Genomic DNA, 20,101 nt, shown 5'->3' on the forward strand with positions numbered 1-20,101 from the left:
AATGATGAAAAATGAGGATAACATTTTTTTCAAAAATTAAAAAAACAATGGGCTATAACCCATGTTTTTTGAAATTTTGAATTTTCTTCAAATCCTCAAAAATGATGAAAAACGGCGTGCTATAGTATGCCGTACGGTAGGGGCTATAGCACATATTCAAAAATGATGAAAAATGAGGATAACATTTTTTTAAAAAAAATCAAAAAACGATGGGCTATAACCCATGTTTTTTGAAATTTTGAATTTTCTTCAAATCCTCAAAAATGATGCAAAACGGCGTGCTATAGTATGCCGTACGGTAGGGGCTATAGCCCATGTTCAAAAATGATGAAAAATGAGGATAACATTTTTTTCAAAAAATTAAAAAAACGATGGGCTATAACCCATGTTTTTTGAAATTTTGAATTTTCTTCAAATCCTCAAAAATGATGAAAAACGGCGTGCTATAGTATGCCGTACGGTAGGGGCTATAGCCCATGTTCAAAAATGATGAAAAATGACGATAACATTTTTTCAAAAATTCAAAAAACGATGGGCTATAACCCATGTTTTTTGAAATTTTGAATTTTCTTCAAATCCTCAAAAATGATGAAAAACGGCGTGCTATAGTATGCCGTACGGTAGGGGCTATAGCCCATGTTCAAAAATGATGAAAAATGAGGATAACATTTTTTTCAAAAATTCAAAAAACGATGGGCTATAACCCATGTTTTTTGAAATTTTGAATTTTCTTCAAATCCTCAAAAATGATGAAAAACGGCGTGCTATAGTATGCCGTACGGTAGGGGCTATAGCCCATGTTCAAAAATGATGAAAAATGAGGATAACATTTTTTTCAAAAATTCAAAAAACGATGGGCTATAACCCATGTTTTTTGAAATTTTGAATTTTCTTCAAATCCTCAAAAATGATGAAAAACGGCGTGCTATAGTATGGCATGAATTGAACAAAGGGCATTGTTCAATTCATCAAAACATTTAGAGACAAACAAATAGACACTTATATGTAGTTAAAGCAACAGAGTTAAGCAACAGAAACAAACAACAATGGATTCTACAGTGTAAAGACACCAATTTAATTATAAATGTCAATAAAGTTGAATATCTAATAATATCAATTTAAAATGTATTATCCAATACAAATTTCCTTACCATTTTTAATGTTTTAGTTTTGTATTGCTATTTTTATTTGCTAATTGTAGATTGACCTACTTTTTGTTTCTGGCATTCCGCTGCTTGTTATTTTTTATTTTATTTTATTTACTCAAGTACTTTGAGTTGCATTTTATGTAGGACATGTGCTATATAAATAAAGTTTAATATGTGAAGTACTTTAGTTGTCAAGGATGCAGACAGAGTTGAACCCAGGAGCAAAGTCACAACAAACTAGAGTATAATAATAAAGTATTTAATAAAGAATTACGAGATATCTTACACAGGGGAATGCAGGTAGGAATCAGGCATGAATCAGAATGACATCAAAGTCAACACATGAACAGGCAGGACATCTGTGACACAGGTTATGAACTGACAATGAGTGTTTGTACTGAGTCCAGTTTTATAGTGAGCAGGTTGATTGGAGAAGTGTTCACTGCTGGGCTGATTAGGTAGTTGACAGGTGTGTAAATGGAACTGGGTGTGCTGGAATGGGATATGGGAGGCCAGTGTGGAGACTGAGGGAGAGACAGAATGTGACAGAGTTGCATTTTATGTATGAAATGTGCTATATAAATAAAGTTTACACCACTGACTGTCCCTCCATATAAAATAAAGGCGAAAGTCACAAAAGAAAATTAATCAGTTACAATTCCAGACTATGAAGAATCATTTAATAAAGGAATACTTCCAGATTCAGTTAAAGATTAGCTACAATAATTGTGATATTAAAAGTTAAATGCTCGTCATATGACATGAGAGGAATGGGCCGGACCCTGCGCGCAAGGGGACAATTTACAATTTTACAATTTAGGCATTTAGCAGACGCTCTTAATCCAGAGCGATTTACATTAAGCAAGAACAAAAGCATGGGAATACATCACATAAAAGCATTTATCATGAAGTGGAAAACAGGAAACAAGAAATGGGTAATACATTTTAAATTGATATTGTAATCACAGCTATATATAGCCCATGTTTTTTGAAATTTTGGAAAAAAAAGTTAGCCTCGTTTCTCATCATTTTGGACCATGGGCTATAGCCCATATCGTACGGCATACTATAGCGCGCCGTTTTTCATCATTTTTGAAGATTTGAAAAAAATGACGAAATGACAAAAACGATGGGTTATAGCCCATGTTTTTTGAAATTTTGGAAAAAAAAGTTAGCCTCGTTTCTCATCATTTTGGACCATGGGCTATAGCCCATATCGTACGGCATACTATGGCACGCCGTTTTTCATCATTTTTGAGGATTTGAAAAAAATGAAAAAATGAAAAAAAAACGATGGGTTATAGCCCATGTTTTTTTAAATTTTGGAAAAAAAAGTTTGCCGCGTTTCTCATCATTTTGGACCGTGGGCTATAGCCCATATCGTACGTAATTTGAAGAGAAAGTATAAGCTCACAATTCAAAATACATTTCAACTTTATTAAATGTTGACAAACATACAGTACATAATACTTGCAGAGGTACATTATTTACAGTAATAAAAGTAAAAAGAAGTGCAACAATGCTGGTGGACTGATTTACAATTGCATAACATTTACTTGTAAAGTACATTTGGTAGGCTAAACACCGCAACAGTTCGTGATCAACGTGTCTTAAAAATACAAACCAATTTAAAATTACATTGATCCTCCTAAAATATTTTAATCAAAATGGTCCACCACATAATGTTCAAATGTCACAGTCAGAGCATAGCATTTTTATTGAAATCTGAGAACACGCATGCAAACATTGTTACATGAATTGATAACTAGAGGAATAATGCTACCTACCAATATTGCTGGTTCATTAGGCTGGTTTAGTACAGCAAATAATTTGGGAGTAGTCGCCACAAGAAAAGTAGTTTTGACGATCGTTAACGATCTACAAACCCAACCTGAGAAGAACTGCGTGCTAAAATATGAAAAACAGATTCACATAAATATATAAACCTGCCATGTTTGGTGGCACTCTGTATTGTATACAGGCTAATCGGTGTGGATTTACAGATGTACGTTTCACTCAAATGCACAAAGATATATCTGCATAATCATTTGTATTCTTAAAACATGGTAGGAAAAATTAAAGGCTTTGCTTAAAAGGTCTGCATCACACCTCTTTCGATGCTATTCTCAGGGGGGGGGGGGGGGTGTATTATTATTAGTATGCCAAATCCCAAAGTATTGCAGTTGTAAGTTACTTGATGCAAAAATAACCATTAAACAACTAAAGTTCAATGATAATATACCACCAAGTTCCTGAGTTTCCTCTGCATTTAACATCAAGAAGAAACCGGACTGGAGATCCCAAGTTTTAGAACAATCTTTCATTTCTGTGTTTACAATCAGACTAATTATGACAGCAGATGAAGATAGAAGCTTGGTTTGGGATTAAAGAGCACTTTCGCAAGCTATTCTGCTTGTTAACATTAATATTTTGGCTTTAAAATGTACAGGCCAGGGTGAAGAGGTTGTTGGGGTGCAAGGAACAGTAGTAACAGGTAAATGCAGTAGTACAGTATATCAACAGAAGCGGTAGTATTCTGAATCCCAGCTCAGTTTTCAGTTACTTGATAAAATAAAATAAAGTCTACTCAGTCATCACAGAGGACTAGTGGATGTAACCATGATTAAATCACAAATATCCAAGACTTAAAAAGGGATATTTCACCAAAAACAAAAAGTCATTTTATCATCTACTCAGGCTTATGTGAACACCCCAGACATTTTTTAAGTTGCTTCAGTAGTATTTAGATATTTGATATTCATTTTAGCTGCCCGCCCCCTTCCTATACAAACCCATTATAAATTCATCGAAAATACCCAACCTATAATCTGTTGACTGATAATGTCCTTCTAATACATGAGGGGCCGTAGTTTGTCATTTATTAAAGAATTATTAAAAATAAATACACTGAAAAACCACGGCCCCTCACGTATTAGAACAATATCAGTCAACAGAAAAACATTTAGGTTTTTGATGAATCCATCATGGTTAAAATGGAGTTTTAAGTTATAATGGGTTTGTATAGGAAGGGGGCAGGGCAGCTAAAATGAATATCAAATATCTAATTACTGAATCAAGCAACAAAAAAAAGGTTTTTTTTAAAGTGAAATATCCCTTTAACTTCCCTTAAGAGTTAGTTAATTTTTGGACTTCGCTGTTGGAAATACTTGTAGGAAATACTTGCCAATAATATAGTGGTCGCAAAGGTATTGATTGATTATTAGAGTCCCGTGGTGCCGAAGTGCTGGTTTGTTTTAGGTGAATATTAAGTAGTTCCGGTCATTTGGTGGGGCCACAAAACTAGTGTAATTTTTATCGTTGACCTATTCTTTCAACTTTGACCCGTCTGTCACATGGAACTATTGTTTGCATCTGTCACATGGAACTATTGTTTGTATCACTACGCCAGAAGCAGCACAAAACCATAGTTCCATGTGACAGAGGGGTCCCCCAACACGGGACTCAGGCAATCAATAAATACCTTTGCAACCACTATATTAAATGGCAAGTATTTCCTACAGCTTTAAGTACAAAAATCTGAACTAACCCTTTAACGTCTATGTCAGACATACGTAGAAGCTTGGTTTGGGATTCAAGACCTCTCTGCCAGTCCATTAGCAAGGCTTCACTTATCCAACAGGGCAGCCAGCAGAGCAGGGTAGTTTGGAGTTCCCCAGCCTGTAACGGGGTCCCATGATGGTGCAGCACAGAAACCCTTCCCCTGAACCTTTTCATCCAGACAGCTTAGGTGACAGCCCTCAGTCACCTGTGAATGATGAACATTATTCAGTTTAGTATAACTTACAAAAAAAAAACTAATTATGAAATCACAGTACAGTTCAATTTAGGCATTTAGCAGACGCTCTTAATCCAGAGCGATTTACAGTAAGCAAGAACAAGGTAATACACAATACATACAGAAATCATCTAGGATTAAAAGTAAGCCAAGAACCTCCGTCCAACAGTAGATCTGTATGATGAACTATAAGTATAAACTATACAATGCTAGGTCTACAAAATATGCGATCTAAATTACATAATTTAGCCTATACTTCTTAAAATAGTGTGTATACATGCACACTTTAGATTAAAATGTTGAAATATGACATTAAAAAATAAACTAACTTGTTTGATGATACAGTATGACTTATAGTTTCTTTGACGACATGCTACTAGTCACCAAGCACAGTAAAGATTCAAAAATGGAATAAAAAACAATCACATTTTGTGTTTTGTGTTAAAGCCCTTCTCATTGACCTACAGTAGGCAAGTAGAAAGTAGCAGAAAGTATAATAATTACATCAAAGAGGGCCTGTCCCTTCAACTGGTAGAGACGAGGGTTGAGGAAGCCTAGCACAGGTAGGCCTTTCAGCAGGCGTTGATCATTAATCAGAGACAACATTCCTCCAACAACTGGGGTCGATGCCTGGAAGGAGCAGTATAGACGACGCCATTTGAAAAGGGAAACCAAATTTGGAAATATCACAACACTTCCAATTCTTATTATGGTCAATATAACAATCCAAAATATGACATGCGATACATCACCAAAATACATAAAAGTAAGTATGCTGCAGCTACTTACCGAGGTCCCAGAGACCCAGGGGATGGGTACGCGGTTACTGACCACCCAATAGTTATCAGACAGCGCAGCCAGATCTGGATAGGCCCTTCCACTTGTGTTGAAGTAGGTCTGTGGTGGTAGGCCGGCTGCTGTGGCCTTCAGGTAACCTGCCACTGCATTTGCCTGTGGGAGCACATAAGACGTATAAATACAAGCACACTTACACATGCATAAATTTGCGCCTGTATTGGCAATAACAGGAGACATGGGTTGGGAGCTGTGTGAGATAAGGTGGAGAGAGGCAGCATGATGGCCTTATGGAACCGACTAATCAGAATGCCAGAGAACAGAGTTGTTAGGAAGATTTTCAACTGGGATGTATCAGTAAAAGGTGCATGGGCAAGTGCAATAGAGGACACTCTTGTACGAACTGGGTTACATTTCTAAATAACAGGGTTGTAAACATCTCCATGGTTAAAGACACACTTTATAGTTTATTTCAGAACAAATGGTCACAGGACATATTGTACAAACCAAAGCGGAGAACATTTGTTACGATAAAAAGCTGTTACGCTAGTGAAAAGTATGTTTGTGCCCCATTATCCAAAAGACAAAGATCCCCATGTGCCCAACTTCGTTCTGGGATCTTGCCCTTGCACCTTGAGACTGGGAGGTATAGAGGAGTTACAGAAGAAGAACGTATTTGCACCTATATGTGATATAAATGATAGAGAATGAGTTCCATTTTCTCTTCTATTCTATTGCCCGTTGTATCATGAGCTACGTCAAAAGTTATTTAACAGATGTAAAAATATAGATCTGATGTGGTTAAGTGATGCAGAGCGACTGAGATGGATTTTCAAACAAAAGATATTTGCATTAGCAGAATATATAGAGAAAGCTTGGGACATACGGACAAAGAAAACTTATGTGATGTATTTTATTTTATGATAATGCTTATTTCTGTTTTTGTTTTGATCAAATACTTCGTGTAACTTCTGTGTGGGAAGTGAACGTGATAGTGTTTATTTATGTTGTTGGTGTCTTATAATCCCGTAAGGGATGGGGTCTTAACGACATGAAAATAAAAATTCATTCATTCATTCATACAAGGTTTCCACCCGACAGTGACAATAGAGGGTATGCACATGCATGAAGTGAATGGGAAATCGAGTAACAAAGTGAGAGGCAAAGTGAGTTTACCATTGTTTAATGCAATCAGATAGGACTTTTCTGTTTGGATGTATGGGCCGTCAAGGCCAGAAAGTAGTTTTTTTGCCACTCAGTAGGAGTTCCTGCATAACTTCCGGGTTTGATGACGACGTCACACGCATACCCTCTCTATATGTTAACGTGTGGTTCAGTTAGAGTCAATACCAATGTCAAGCAGACTGTACCTGGTAGTCGGGCATCTTGAAGATGTTGCTGAAACCTCCTCCACTAATGTAATCCGTCACTTCATAAGTCACTTTAAAAGGGTTCTTGAATGAAGTTCCTCCAACCGTGGTCACATATGGACTGGAGGAAACAGGTTAGTATTAGAGAATGATTATTACATCATCACTTTTACATGACGTCCAATGGAAAGTTGGACGCCTTGTATGTTCACGTCACAATTACTTTACAGGAAATTAAAAGATGAACCCGTGTTCCAGTGAATCCAGTGTACCGGCAGTTATTTAATCACAAGCTCTTGTTAATAATTTCCTTCGTTCAATATCTCTAAAACCCATAGACAGTCATAACCACTTTCAACTTAAAACAATTTAAATAGGGCTCCCCCTGTCCCTCGTTATATTACCATTCAAATCTCATTATATCCCAATGGGAGTTCTCCTGTATAAATAACGGTTAAATGAAAATAAAATACCTTTTCAAAAATAGTAAAAATAGATCCACAAGCTCACAAAAAGGTTGAAACATGGGAGATACGAGGTCTCTGCCCAATGGAAACGATGAACACATTCCAATATTGTAGGCCGTTTTTAACTTCGTCTTGAGGCTTTGATGTTTTACCTAGAGGCAGGGAAGCTTGGCCTGAAGGAGTTCTCTCCTTTGGTCAAATGTCTGCAGCCAGCGCCACTGTCACCTACGTGAGATTAAAGTAAATAAAACATTAGGCAAAAGCTTCCAGAACACTGGTTTCACAATAGACACATTTTGCTTATACGTGCTTATTGGCTCTAAAGAAGTCACTGTGACTGCTAGAATGTTAATAACAGGGGCCTCCATTTTTCAAGGTTCCACCGGAACCGGATGTGGGAAAATGATGTGTTCGTTCGTCTTTGCTTTTACCCAGAGAAGACATTATGTTACCGCGATAATCAGGTCTTTGATTATGGGCTGTTGAATAAAGCTTATTTTGACCAGGGGCGCAATCTGGGAAAGGGAAAAACAGATAGTCATGCATTCAGATGAAAAAGCGAAGGAGACATGAAGGATAGACTTGATGTATCCTTAGTCATCCTCGCTCTAAGCGGCTTGAGGAGCCTCCTCTTTCTTTGCTCTCGGAGACACAGACTAGCAGGTGGCACTGGTGGATGGAGGACGGTAGAGGTGGTGTACTTTGATGGAAAGATGTGGGCCGTGTACCAAAGACTAACCTGAAGCAAAGAGCAAAGAGACACCCCTGACTCCAGCCTTCATGAACTCAGTGTTAATGCGCGTCATGTACGCCACAGATAGGCTGTCCTCATCATCGCCATAGCTGATGGTGTGTACCCAGGGCAAGTCAGACATGTTGCTGAGCAGAATCATCCACTGGAGGAAAGGCTCCTGGGACTCATGACGACCTAGACGATAAGGGAAAATATGAAAATATAGAGGGTATGCGACTATGCGTGACACATCATCATACCCAGAAGATATGCGGGAACGTCTACAGAGTGGCAACAAAGTACTTTCTGGCTTCGACAGTCCATACATCCAAAAAGAAAAGTCCTTTCTGATAGGGTGAGTTTAACATTGTTTAATGCACTTTATGCATGCGCATACCCTCTATACTGTAGATGTTTCCCCACTAGCCCCATTTAATACTTTAAAAGAGTTACACAACAATCTAGTCGAATCCAGAGCGGCAATCATAACTGCGGCGTCAAGCGCAGCAGCAATACTGACACCGTAGCTACAGGACTACTTGGATTGTTTGTTTTAAATACAGACATGACAAAAATAGAGATGCCGGATTGAAAGTGAAGCATGAACAAAACCTGGGATGTGAATTTCTCCAACATAAACCCTAAGCAATAGGAAACAATGTGCTCAACCCGTACGTTACTGAATAATGTATAGTTCAGCACACAAAGGCATGCATCCATGGAAAAAGACGGCACACTGAACCACAACTTAAAACTGAATATTTAGCCTGTATTGCCATTATGCCGTTTGTTGATCATCTACACATACCTGGGTTTGTGAAAACCCATGTAGAGATGTTTGCCCCGGTACTCATGATATATTCTACATCCAGGCTAGCCTCCAGACCAGCCTTGCCTGCTCCCTGGGTGCCCACAACCCGGTCCACTTTGGACAGGTGCTGGAAGCTCCTGCCAAACATGCTCATGAACTCAGCCAGGTCTGCAGGGTGGTAGTACTGCTCCAAGAACTGGAAATTAAGATCAATTCATTAACATTAAATAACTACACCAGTGGTCTGGCATGTTTAGCCCATTGACTACGACTCATAGCATACTTGATGTTAATCAACAATCTTCGAAAGCATTTGGTTTCATTTTCGAGGAAGTGTCTGCATTCCATGGATCAGTACCGAATGATGCATCATTACATTTTAACGCATTGATAGATTTCTAGCCAAATGCAGGATCAGGAAAAATCACACTCAAATGCCCATGACTCAATGTGTTTTACGCAATACACTTTAATCTCCACCTGTTAGGAGGGGTGATCCTTACTTAAAATTAATAACTTTATTATCCAGGTTTAGTTGGAGCATTAACACAAATGGCTAACTGAACTACTATTAAACTACTCTTGCCTCTTTTATTTTCTGAGTGATGCTCCACCCCCCTGGTGGATTTATTTCATTTTATTGAAGGAATGTCACAGAAAAATAAACAGTCAGTAATAGAAACCCTTCACATTTTCTGGTGGGAAAAAAGATTATGCTAAATTAGAAAATAATAAATACATTTTAATATTCTTCCCCTGTTGTATTGGGGGTAGTCAGCAGGATGTACTGTAGGCTGTCTCAGGGGGTGACTGACCATTACATTGTTTGGAAACCACTAACCTGAGTAACCTCTCAAGACAGATTGTTGACGCAAATTCAATGGAAAAGAGGGTGCCGTTTCCAAGCATTAGTTTTGCACGAAGAACATAGCCTGGGTTCTAGCCTGAATCACTGCGTTCAGTGAATCGTGTTCGTCACTCCGTTTTGTCATTCACTACTCAGTAGCGAAGTGACAATTCAAATCCACGAAACGCAGCGAATCAACCTGGAACCCAGGCTACAAAAACACTCCTTGAGCTAAATTCGGCCATTAGGCAAATGTGATGACCTCATCAAATTTGTGTGGTCATCAGTTAGTCCAAGGAGTGTTTGTCGTGCAAAACGAATGCTCGCAATGGATTTAGAAGCATGAAAACCCCCTAGTTTGACATGTCACCCGCTACTTAAGCATAATGAAATTGAAAATGTTGCCTTATATATATATATACACACCAACTTTCAGCAGCTGTCAAAGTTTCCCAAGGTCGCCGGCTCGGGCGCCCTAGCTAAATCATTAGAGCATGCCCTGGGGCGGGCTACATATGTGCAAAATGTGCCGTGTTTAGACGAATTAGCATGAAATATCCCTAAAGGCCTGCACTATTTTAACCACTAAGCCCAATTCTTTCAAGAGTTTGTAGATGTGCCCTTTTCAAATATTTAACAAAAATGACGAGCCCAAAAGAGGAAATGCAGACATGAAGTACCTGCGCTACAGCCTGGCTGTTGTTGTCTCCTGATCCCACATCAGCTGCAGTCAAGTTGTAGCGTTCTCTCAGAATGGAAGGTGTCACACCAACGTGCAGCCTTGGCTTGTAGTGCCTGTGCCTCCTATTGGATAAGGCTGTGCTTTGTCCTTTGGGTGGGAAGCGATGAACCCCTCCAACTGTATGAGTTTTTGAAAAATTATGATATATGATGTTTGAATCTACAATCTGCAAGTTGTATGTTCGTTGTCTCTATATCCCGATGGGAGAAGCAATAGACACACACGGGGACTACAAATTTCACACCCCCAAATGAGACAGCGGCCCCACTTCTGGTCCGTTAGAACGGTGTACTGCTGGCCAGCCATAGAAATTCAACTGTAGTTAGCCTACTTTTAAAATAATATGAAATTAAGTGAAGACTATATTGATTTGAATAAAAATATGTCTTTGTGAACATATCTTCTTGTTTTCTCAATAGAGGACATGTTTCACATTTCAAGTAGTCACATTTCAGTGACGTCACCGTCTTTACGAGGCTACAACCCGAATCGCGACTTCATGTATATTATGTTGACGGGCATAATATACATAAACAGACCGGTACATGATAACTTAGTTTTAACTTGGCTGATTGGGGAAATAACCCAAACCCCAACAAAATGGAGGAGTGACATATCCCGACAATTTCAACTACCTAGTGAATTCTCCAGATTAGTATTAATAATTAGTATTGCAAGATGCTGTTTGGATCATTTTCCACAAATAAACAGCCTATAAAACAACCTCCTTGAAAACCTCAAGGGATGCAACCATGACGTATATACCATGCGACCACTTTAACTTGATATTTAAAATGCTAGCACTTTTGATGTCGGACTAATGACTGTCTGACCAATGACTAGTCTAAACTAAAGCCTGCACCCCGTTTGACACACTGATGTAGTATATTATAGTACATTGTGGGTTGTATATTGGCAGGTATGAGACATTAAAAAGGACAAATCTTAGAACACAAAAAAAAAAAATTACTACAGCCTCAGTAATCAAGCAGTGAAATTAGGGTATTTTTACTATTTTATGATGCTTCTCATAGGAATTGCATTGACAGCTGCAGTACACCGTTTCTAACAGAACTGAAGTGAGGCCACTGTCTCATTTGGGGACATGAAATTTGTAGTCCCTGTGTGTCTCCATTGAAACAATGTAAAGTGCTTTGCAATATACTGTAAATTAAATTCAAACACACACCAACGGTGGAGGAAACCATGCAATACACTAACTAACCTGCTCATAGCGAGCAGTTAGGGGTCTTGCTCAAGGACACTTCAACTTCACTAACCCAGGGGGGGGCTGTGGATCAACCCTGAAAGTGTCACGACAGCTCCCAATGTCTGACTCTGGACTGCAGCTAAAATGGCCATCTACTGCTGTCTGATTCAAATGTCAAACCTGACACTGGGGTTGAAATCTCTCAATGAAAGATCAACTCCAAAAATTGCAGATATGCCAGTTGTATTAATATTACAATGGTTCTCAACCTTTCCTGGATCAGGGCCCACTTGAATTTGGGTCCCACTTGCAATATCCTCACAGCCAACCAGCATGCCTTGTCCCACAGATTGACAATCACTAAAATAATGTTTTTATTCATGAAAGTACAAGACGGGTGCTTACCAAAGTCAAGGTGCTGATGAACAGCATCAGGGACCGAGTATGGAGATGATGACCTCACCACAGTCTGACCATCCCTGACGTATCGGTGGAACTTGCTGCCTGGAAGCAGCGTCTCTGCGACCCTGAAACGGGACAAACAAACAAATAAACTATTTATGTACATCCAAGAGGATCAGTTTAACACATTCAATAATATATATATGGTAGCATAGATCAACACTGGAATTAATAATTCATAAGTCCATTTGTGGTCTCATTCCATCTCAAGGTTAGCCATCACAGGTTAAATACGGTCACTGTGCTACAGATGGGAGCATCAGGAGTTCTTATTGTGACATCCAATGTATATGTATTGTCAAATTAAGGAACTTCAATTTGAGGCAGAAGATAGCGGTTTCCAAAGGGAAAGGGAACTACCTCACATGACACATTTTCACACAATTGAAGAAATGTTGTACTCAACAGTCAGCCGTTACGGCTTTTATTGTGGTTCTAAATCATGTTTAAAGTTATGCACTTACTCTGCACTCATGGTACACTGTAGGAAGTCCTGAGTGCGAATAGTCAGGCAGTTCGTAACGCCATGACTCTGTAGCCAATAATGTATCAGCTTCTGAGTCAAGTCAGACGGAGACACAAGGATAGTGACTTCATCTAAGCTCAGGTGCTTGCCTGTGGAGGATACATTTAAAAAAGGAGATTTAATTTAGTCATTGTGCTCGGCCAACAGTTAAAGTGGAGGACAAGGGCAGGTGTTTTTCACCTCTGAATTAACTGGGGCATGATGATAAACGAGTTCAGGTCTAGTGGAATAGCACAGCTGCTGTGCTGTGTGAAAGTGGGTCAACGCAAGAGAATAATTGTGCCTCATCAGCATATACTGTACAAACTTGTAAACAACGTCTCATCAATGAGACAAAGAGTGGTGCGCCATTTGTGGGTGAATTTTGTAAAAACAGAGGGAAACTAACTTTGTCTTAAGTCAAAGCTTCACAACCCAGATCTAGAAATCAAAAGATTAGTGCCAGAAGAATAGCCAGAGTCCCATTTGTGTCCAATGTTAAGTTGATTCATATTCACATGTACTGAATGAAGAATTTGCCAATTTGGAGGATTAATGCTCAACAAATACAATAGTGTTTCTCTTTTAATCAAAGATTTGTAAAAAGGTTACCTACCATACAGTGGTGATTTTGGGTCCGATGACAATCTGAGTTTTTCTTCCAGCAGATCAACATTGTTCTGCTTCAGGGCAAGTGTCAACTCCAGCTCCTCAAAGGGGCTGACTCGGCCCACATCAGTCCATTCCTCTGGTACCCTAGAGAAAAGGGAACGCCATTTCTAAGTAATATCCTTATCATCATAAACCAAATCAGACTCAAACTGTTAGGATACATAGGTATAAGTAGCCCTGGTCCAGTGCTTACAGCGAGTCTCTAAAAGTCCACACATTCCATTATTGGATCAATTCTCCAGACAGAACAAAACTATTTCAGACAGAGAGCAAAACTACACTTCTCCTCTAATTATTTAATCTAGAAACTGGACCTTTGACTTTGAGATTACACAGTTTGTTTACACAAGTACTGGACGTTTGATATTGCACACATTGTTACAAGTAGAGGCAAGGGGTTTGCTTACAGGACATCTTGATCAGCCTCAAGGTATCCACTCCAAACCAACTTGATGCATATCAGGACGGTGGTAAAGGTCAGCCTGCAGTCCACATAATTACAACAATAAATAATCAATAAAACAACTCTCACACCGGCACACTCGCAGCCACATAATCAGTGCAAAGCACCTAAAGCGTTTCCATTTCTTGAAATCAGGAAGTGTTTATCTTCAAGGTTATGATAGCAAAGCCTTTGTGTGATTTAAGTAGGTCAGATCTATGCCACACAATGCACGCTGTGTTATCTTCATGTGAGCTCTAGTCAAAGTTAAAACACCCAGTTGAGTTAATTATACATTATTATACTTCTATACTTTATATTTAAGTCAAAACAAAATCAACCCACGAGTGATAAATACCAAGAATGGAATAGTAACGATGTACAATACATGTAAGACAAATTTTAGAAAAAACGGAGAAGTCTGTTTTACCTAATGTGCTAGCCTATATTAAATCATGTAAAACTAAATCACACACAAAAAACACTCACAGGGTTCTCATTGTATTCCATGCGTTGCCTGCTGGCTGCTATGCTGTTGCAGTCAGGCAAACAAGCCTGATATAGAGGTATGGTCACATGACAGCGTGAATCACGTGACAAGCAAAGAGCTCTCTGGTTCGCGTGTTTCTTTTTGGCATTCAATTTCTGATTGGTTTGTCTAGACGTGACGGGTCAGACGGGTGCACTCTTGTGTTTATAAAAAGAAAACAAGATACACGTGACATAATATTGTCAAAATATCTACTATCTGCTAACTTGTCCAAGTAAAATCATCCAACACATTTGCTGTGAAATAACAGTTTATTACATTGTGCTTTTAGAACACAAAACGTTGGCCATTCAGATAACATTATTTCAACTTTATTTGAAAACATTAAATCCGCAAAAGTGAAATGCTCCCGACCCCGAATGGCCTGAACGCCCAGACAAAGCCAATAAAGGTGGTGTCATTTTCTGGTAGAAGACAGTATCAGGTTAACATGGCTCATTTTACACTCTGTGTATCTTATGTAGTAGAATTCCAGTCTGATAAGACTGGGGTATACCCTGACCTATTATGCTAGCTGACAAAGAATTTGTCAAATTATATTTATCATAGAAGCACGAGTACAAAATGTAAGGTAGTAGAAAACTCAATTTATTTTAAATATATGCAACATAAAATCACAAGAAAACATTTTCAAGTAGTTGACAAACATTTCTAGCACCTCACAGAAGCCAATGCCTAAACCTAACCTCAAAACCACACCACCTGTGCAAAAGTGTGAGGGGGTAACATCTATGATTATGTTTTTTTAATGGGCTCATTTCTCAGGAACATAAGAACTTTTTGTGAATGATGAGACCCATCTCTTTCTGTGGTTGTAAGGCCTCACTCACATTTAAGAAAACATACCTTTTCGGCCTTGCAAGCTCTGCCTCAAACCACTGGTCCTCATCATTCCCCTTTAGTTTGGCGGGACCTTGTATACATTTTTCCAATAATATTTTTAATATATAATTATTTTTTCCCGGACCCCACTGGTATAAACAAAATTAGGCAACAGTGTGTCCATACACACTCCCCGGAGATGCCTGAGGCCACGCCCCAAAATGCCTGTATGTGAGTAGTGTTCTTCTGTCAGCGCAGCTACACCTTAGCACACAGCCGCGGACAGAAGAAGCTGACGCCCGATGTCATTCCGGCTTTTTAGACAGCTGGTGGATGGAAAAGAAGCTCCACCCCCGCGGCTGACTGACACGGAGGAGAGCGTTTCCGGGAATGTGTCCGTCGCGTCAGTCAGCCGCGGAGGTGGAGCTTCTTTTCCATCCACCAGCTAAGGTGTGCGCTAAGGTGTAGCTGCGCTGTCTCCGGTTCCATTTTGTGGCTGCGGAACAACGAAAAAGTTAATTTGGGCGTCCCGTTGTTGCTGCTGTTTTTGCAGTTCACGACACAGAAAAAACATAAAATGTAACGTGTAGATTCCATAATGCAATTCCAATGGTCTTTAGCCCTAAACAATAATGGCGGCCACACCTCGGGCCCGAATTACCTGTACAGTATGGGTCTCAAAGAATGTGGCTACAAAACAGTTTAATGAAACCGACGAAAATCTTTTTAGAAACATAAGTAATATTCAGCTGACAATATGACTACGTAAAAGAGGTCAATTACATCAAGCATGTAACATTTAAGAGCAACGTGTGTTCAATGTCAAGGTTAATTAGTAATTAGCTTACTGGACGACAGATGGTTGTATTAAAGGAATCATAAATTGTGACGTTCTTGTCTTTGCCCACGATGACCCGACAACCTCTCCAATAATCTAGAGGGGTCTTTATCATACGGCCACTTCGGGACACATTACCGGTCTTCGCAGAGGACGTAGGAGTACAGGAGAGTGAGGAGACATCTGAAGAACAGAAAATAGAAATGCAAAGAGAACAATGTAATGCCTCAAAGAAGCTAGGACACCAGATAAACATTATGTACGTAGCATCTGTCCAAACATGCTTTAAAAATATTATTTCGTGGCCGTTCTCTCAACAGAACTCGTTTGCTTACTCTGTAAGGATATACACAGGCTAGTATATCCTTACATAGTGCAATATTGTTTGGGGTAGCACCTACCCCTCTCACCTCCATACATTATGTTTACTTCAAAAGACGTTTGTCAGAATACCAACCAGTTCAAACTAGAGGGAACAGTCCTCACCACAATTGTGTTCAAATTGTAAACATTAACACCCTTCAGACATCCTCATCTAGAAAATAATCAATTACAACTTCCACACCTCCAATCTCCCTACATGCCTCCAGATGTTACACCACTAGGGGGCAGTTCTGTGTTAAATACAGAGCAGTCACATTATGGAATTCCCATTTCCAACTATTAATTAAACTAACTAATCAAACAGACATCTACATTACAGTAGTGCCTTTTTAAATATCCACACATTTTTGCTTTGTTACAAATCTCAAACTTGTTATTTTAAGATATTGGATAATTGTGAGGACCAAAATTCCAAAAGTCCAAATTTTGGGAGGTTGAAGGGGGGGGGATGTGCTACATACTGTATAACAGTGGCTAGGGAGTCCTTGACATGAAAATGTTTGAGGTCCACAGTAGTGCATGTTTTACTGTGTGACTATTTTGTACTGCAACTTGGAATTGTTGTGTACAAGGCCCGAAACAGGCTCAGCAACTCTAATTCCTGAATTTGGCCTTTTATTTAAGCATGCCACATTTCAACTAGATTTTGATTTCATTTTGCCATATACTTACATGTGCTGCTAACATTCCGCCTCTGACGTTTCACAGAATAGTTGGTGACAGCTTTCTCTGACTGTCTCTTGACGACTTTGCCATCTGTTTCCAAGCTGGATTTCGCATAGATGATAAAAATAAATATTATTTGTGACAGAAATTGCACATCATTAACACATGCTGAAGCAGGACACTTCGATCGAGATTTGGGTTGTGTAGTTATTTTGTCATGATGTAACTAGTTGGCGAGATATAGTGCTCCATTGATTAGAAATTAATCATCTAATTAATTTACCTTGTATGGTGAAATGGCTCTTAGCACATAGACGAAAGCAAATAAAGCCGATTCTGCCAATATAGAACATCACACAAAACATCCTCCCCCACATGGACTGAATTCAACTTACTTTATTGATTCTGACATGAATTTATCATACAACATTTTCCAGTCTTCAGGGAATCCATCAGCGAACTTCTTTAAAAAAACACTGTGGCAATTCTAGGACAAAGATAAAACAGAACAAATCATAACCTTTATTTAGCACCAGCTTTCATGAAACCGATTAATCTCTGATCCAGGATATATTAAGCCAGGATATCGGTAGTTAAATTAAATAGGCCCTGAAACTTGGATTAGGGATTTAACAGATATCCTGGCTTATTATGTTATTTTCAGTAGTTTTACTTCTACTACATTTAGTGCCCAAGACATCTCCAGGGTCATTTTCATTGAATTATTCGTATTTGTTTTTTGCTTTACAATCTCCTTGTGTTTCGCACATGCGTACTGCCATTCTGTTACGGTTAGGGTACAAATGTGAATGAAAATAAAAGCATGGGTTTACCATCTGCATCTACTTTGCTGTCACATTTCCTTGGTTGGTTTCATTTCTATGTTTTGCACTGTTCTACAAGTTCACAAAACATACAGAAAAATAACAAGTTCACAAACTATTTTACTAAATGAAATCTGAAATGTTCTTTAGCTGACTTACCAGTCCATTGGCATGGCCATCCTGCCCACCAAATTGTACGTCTTTCCAGAAGTTGTCTTGAGCACAGTATTGGAAACACTCTTTACAATGCTACTACTACAATGCAGGTTGTTGTCCCTACAAGAAATAAAACTTTACATTAACTTGTTTACAGCCAGGCCCTGCTCATAGAACATTTCATGGTAGAGGTTCAATGCCTTGTCCAAGGGCGGTGGTAATTTTAACGTGCCGGTCCGGGGATACGAACTAGCGACCTTCCGATATCAAGACCGCTCCGCAAACCGTTCGGCCACCGCTGCCTCACCAAAACCTTGGATGCTGGAGTTGTCCTGCACATATTGTAAATGGTGGAGGATGGCTTGTCCAGTACATGAGCAGCAAGAACAGACAAAATCAAACCAAACCCACAATAGCAGATTGGACTCAAGGCAATATTCTGTTAAACAATATTTTCCTATAATATACATTAAACACAGGAGAAAAAATATATAATAATTGTGATGTATCCGCATTTGCTTTACAAACCGTATACATCAAACCGAGTATACATTTTTATTTTGGGAATAATTATTTCATACAAGGTGAAAGTACACATTCCACTTCGACTACATTCTCACCTTGGCTCTTGATCAGTCGTCTCCTCCCACTGACAACATTTGTGATATCCTGATCTCTCTTCAGAGCAACCACTTCATCTTCAGAAAGAAAGTACTTATTATTTAAGCCAAAATGTGATTATTAGTTTGCATGCAAACGTAATTAGTGATTCCTGTCTACTACTAGATGATTGCAGTTTTACATCGATGCCCAACATAGAGATTAAATGAAATAATGAGTATGACGGCTTACTGGGAAATAAATTGGATGTTGAGGCTGCATCATTGAGAGGATGGCGCTCCCTCTGCAGTTGGGATTTCAGCTTTGCAAACACCTTGGCAGAGGAGAGTCATGTTGTGTTGCACACATTTTGTCCTTTTGGGCACATGATCTGGCACAAATTCACAATATCTATATTGTAAGTGAACGACCCACCATCCTCCATCACTGCAGATATAAGTCCACTGGACATATCTGAAGAGGCCATTGAATCTCCATTTACATGCAGGTTGTGGATCATCCTAGCCTGGATCCAGCCCAAAGACCTTGCAGTCCACTCTCTTAGTGGACTGCAAGCTTCAAGAAAGCTACAGTCTGATAATCAGGCTAGGGTCATCCGGCTTCCCTGCCTGAAGTCCTTCAAAGTGTTCAAACCGTCTTTGTTGTGTCTCCATTAAGGGAACATGGGTTGGGAATTTGGCAATTATGATTATGATGATGATACACGAATCCTTCGATGTTGCACTCTGTAGGTACTTAATCCTTCACTAGAAGATAGGGTCAATGTGTTCGCCCCAACCACGATAGCTGTATCAGATGTGACAATGATATCAAATCAAATTGCTATTCCTAAACAAACGCTCACTTGTGGCTTGTGCGGCTGGGGTCTCAGTGGCGTGCTGCTGCTAACTTTACTATAGTAAGAAAACAGTTTCTCAAGAGAAAGCAACCCAGCAGAATAAAGATATCGTTAATCGTAAAGTGTAAAGTTTGAAAACTAAACCAAATATTGTAATATTTTATTCCACGTCTCTTCATACAAACATAAGTAAACAGATGATACCTCATATCTCGCCGTGCTGTAATCTAAGGCTGTAATGTAATGCACTCAGAGCGGACTGGAATTTCAAATACCCACCGTTTGTTGTGAGTTGACGTCGCTCTTGTGCGTCGCTTAGACTCACCAGGATGTCGATGAGTTGATCGCCGTAATCATTAAAATCACCATGATCATTTTAATTTATGTCAGCAGTGGTTCCCT

The 20,101-nt window shown here is 39.1% G+C and overlaps 2 protein-coding genes across 2 annotated transcripts; both read right to left on the minus strand.

The window, feature by feature from the left end:
- Nucleotides 1-2,564: 2,564 nt before the first annotated feature.
- On the minus strand, nucleotides 2,565-14,559 carry tpp1 (tripeptidyl peptidase I). The gene is made up of 13 exons (XM_080783973.1): nucleotides 14,490-14,559; nucleotides 13,966-14,040; nucleotides 13,503-13,642; nucleotides 12,846-12,996; nucleotides 12,325-12,446; nucleotides 10,648-10,826; nucleotides 9,118-9,316; nucleotides 8,316-8,504; nucleotides 7,729-7,801; nucleotides 7,110-7,230; nucleotides 5,734-5,895; nucleotides 5,449-5,574; nucleotides 2,565-4,914 (listed from the first exon to the last, which is right to left on the minus strand). Exons 1-13 carry the CDS (start codon nucleotides 14,498-14,500, stop codon nucleotides 4,774-4,776), a joined length of 1,689 nt encoding a protein of 562 aa, XP_080640099.1. The 5' UTR covers nucleotides 14,501-14,559; the 3' UTR covers nucleotides 2,565-4,773.
- A 549-nt stretch (nucleotides 14,560-15,108) lies between these two features.
- On the minus strand, nucleotides 15,109-18,376 carry LOC308329387 (uncharacterized protein). Its single transcript, XM_080783653.1, has 4 exons — nucleotides 18,244-18,376; nucleotides 17,656-17,747; nucleotides 17,267-17,361; nucleotides 15,109-16,393 (listed from the first exon to the last, which is right to left on the minus strand). The coding sequence occupies exons 2-4, from the start codon at nucleotides 17,688-17,690 to the stop codon at nucleotides 16,212-16,214; spliced, it is 312 nt and encodes a 103-aa protein (XP_080639779.1). The 5' UTR covers nucleotides 17,691-17,747; nucleotides 18,244-18,376; the 3' UTR covers nucleotides 15,109-16,211.
- Between the last annotated feature and the right edge of the window lie 1,725 nt (nucleotides 18,377-20,101).

This window comes from Protomyctophum bolini (assembly GCF_963924005.1).
Source record: "Protomyctophum bolini genome assembly, chromosome: 15".
Classification (NCBI taxonomy): Eukaryota; Metazoa; Chordata; class Actinopteri; order Myctophiformes; family Myctophidae; genus Protomyctophum; species Protomyctophum bolini.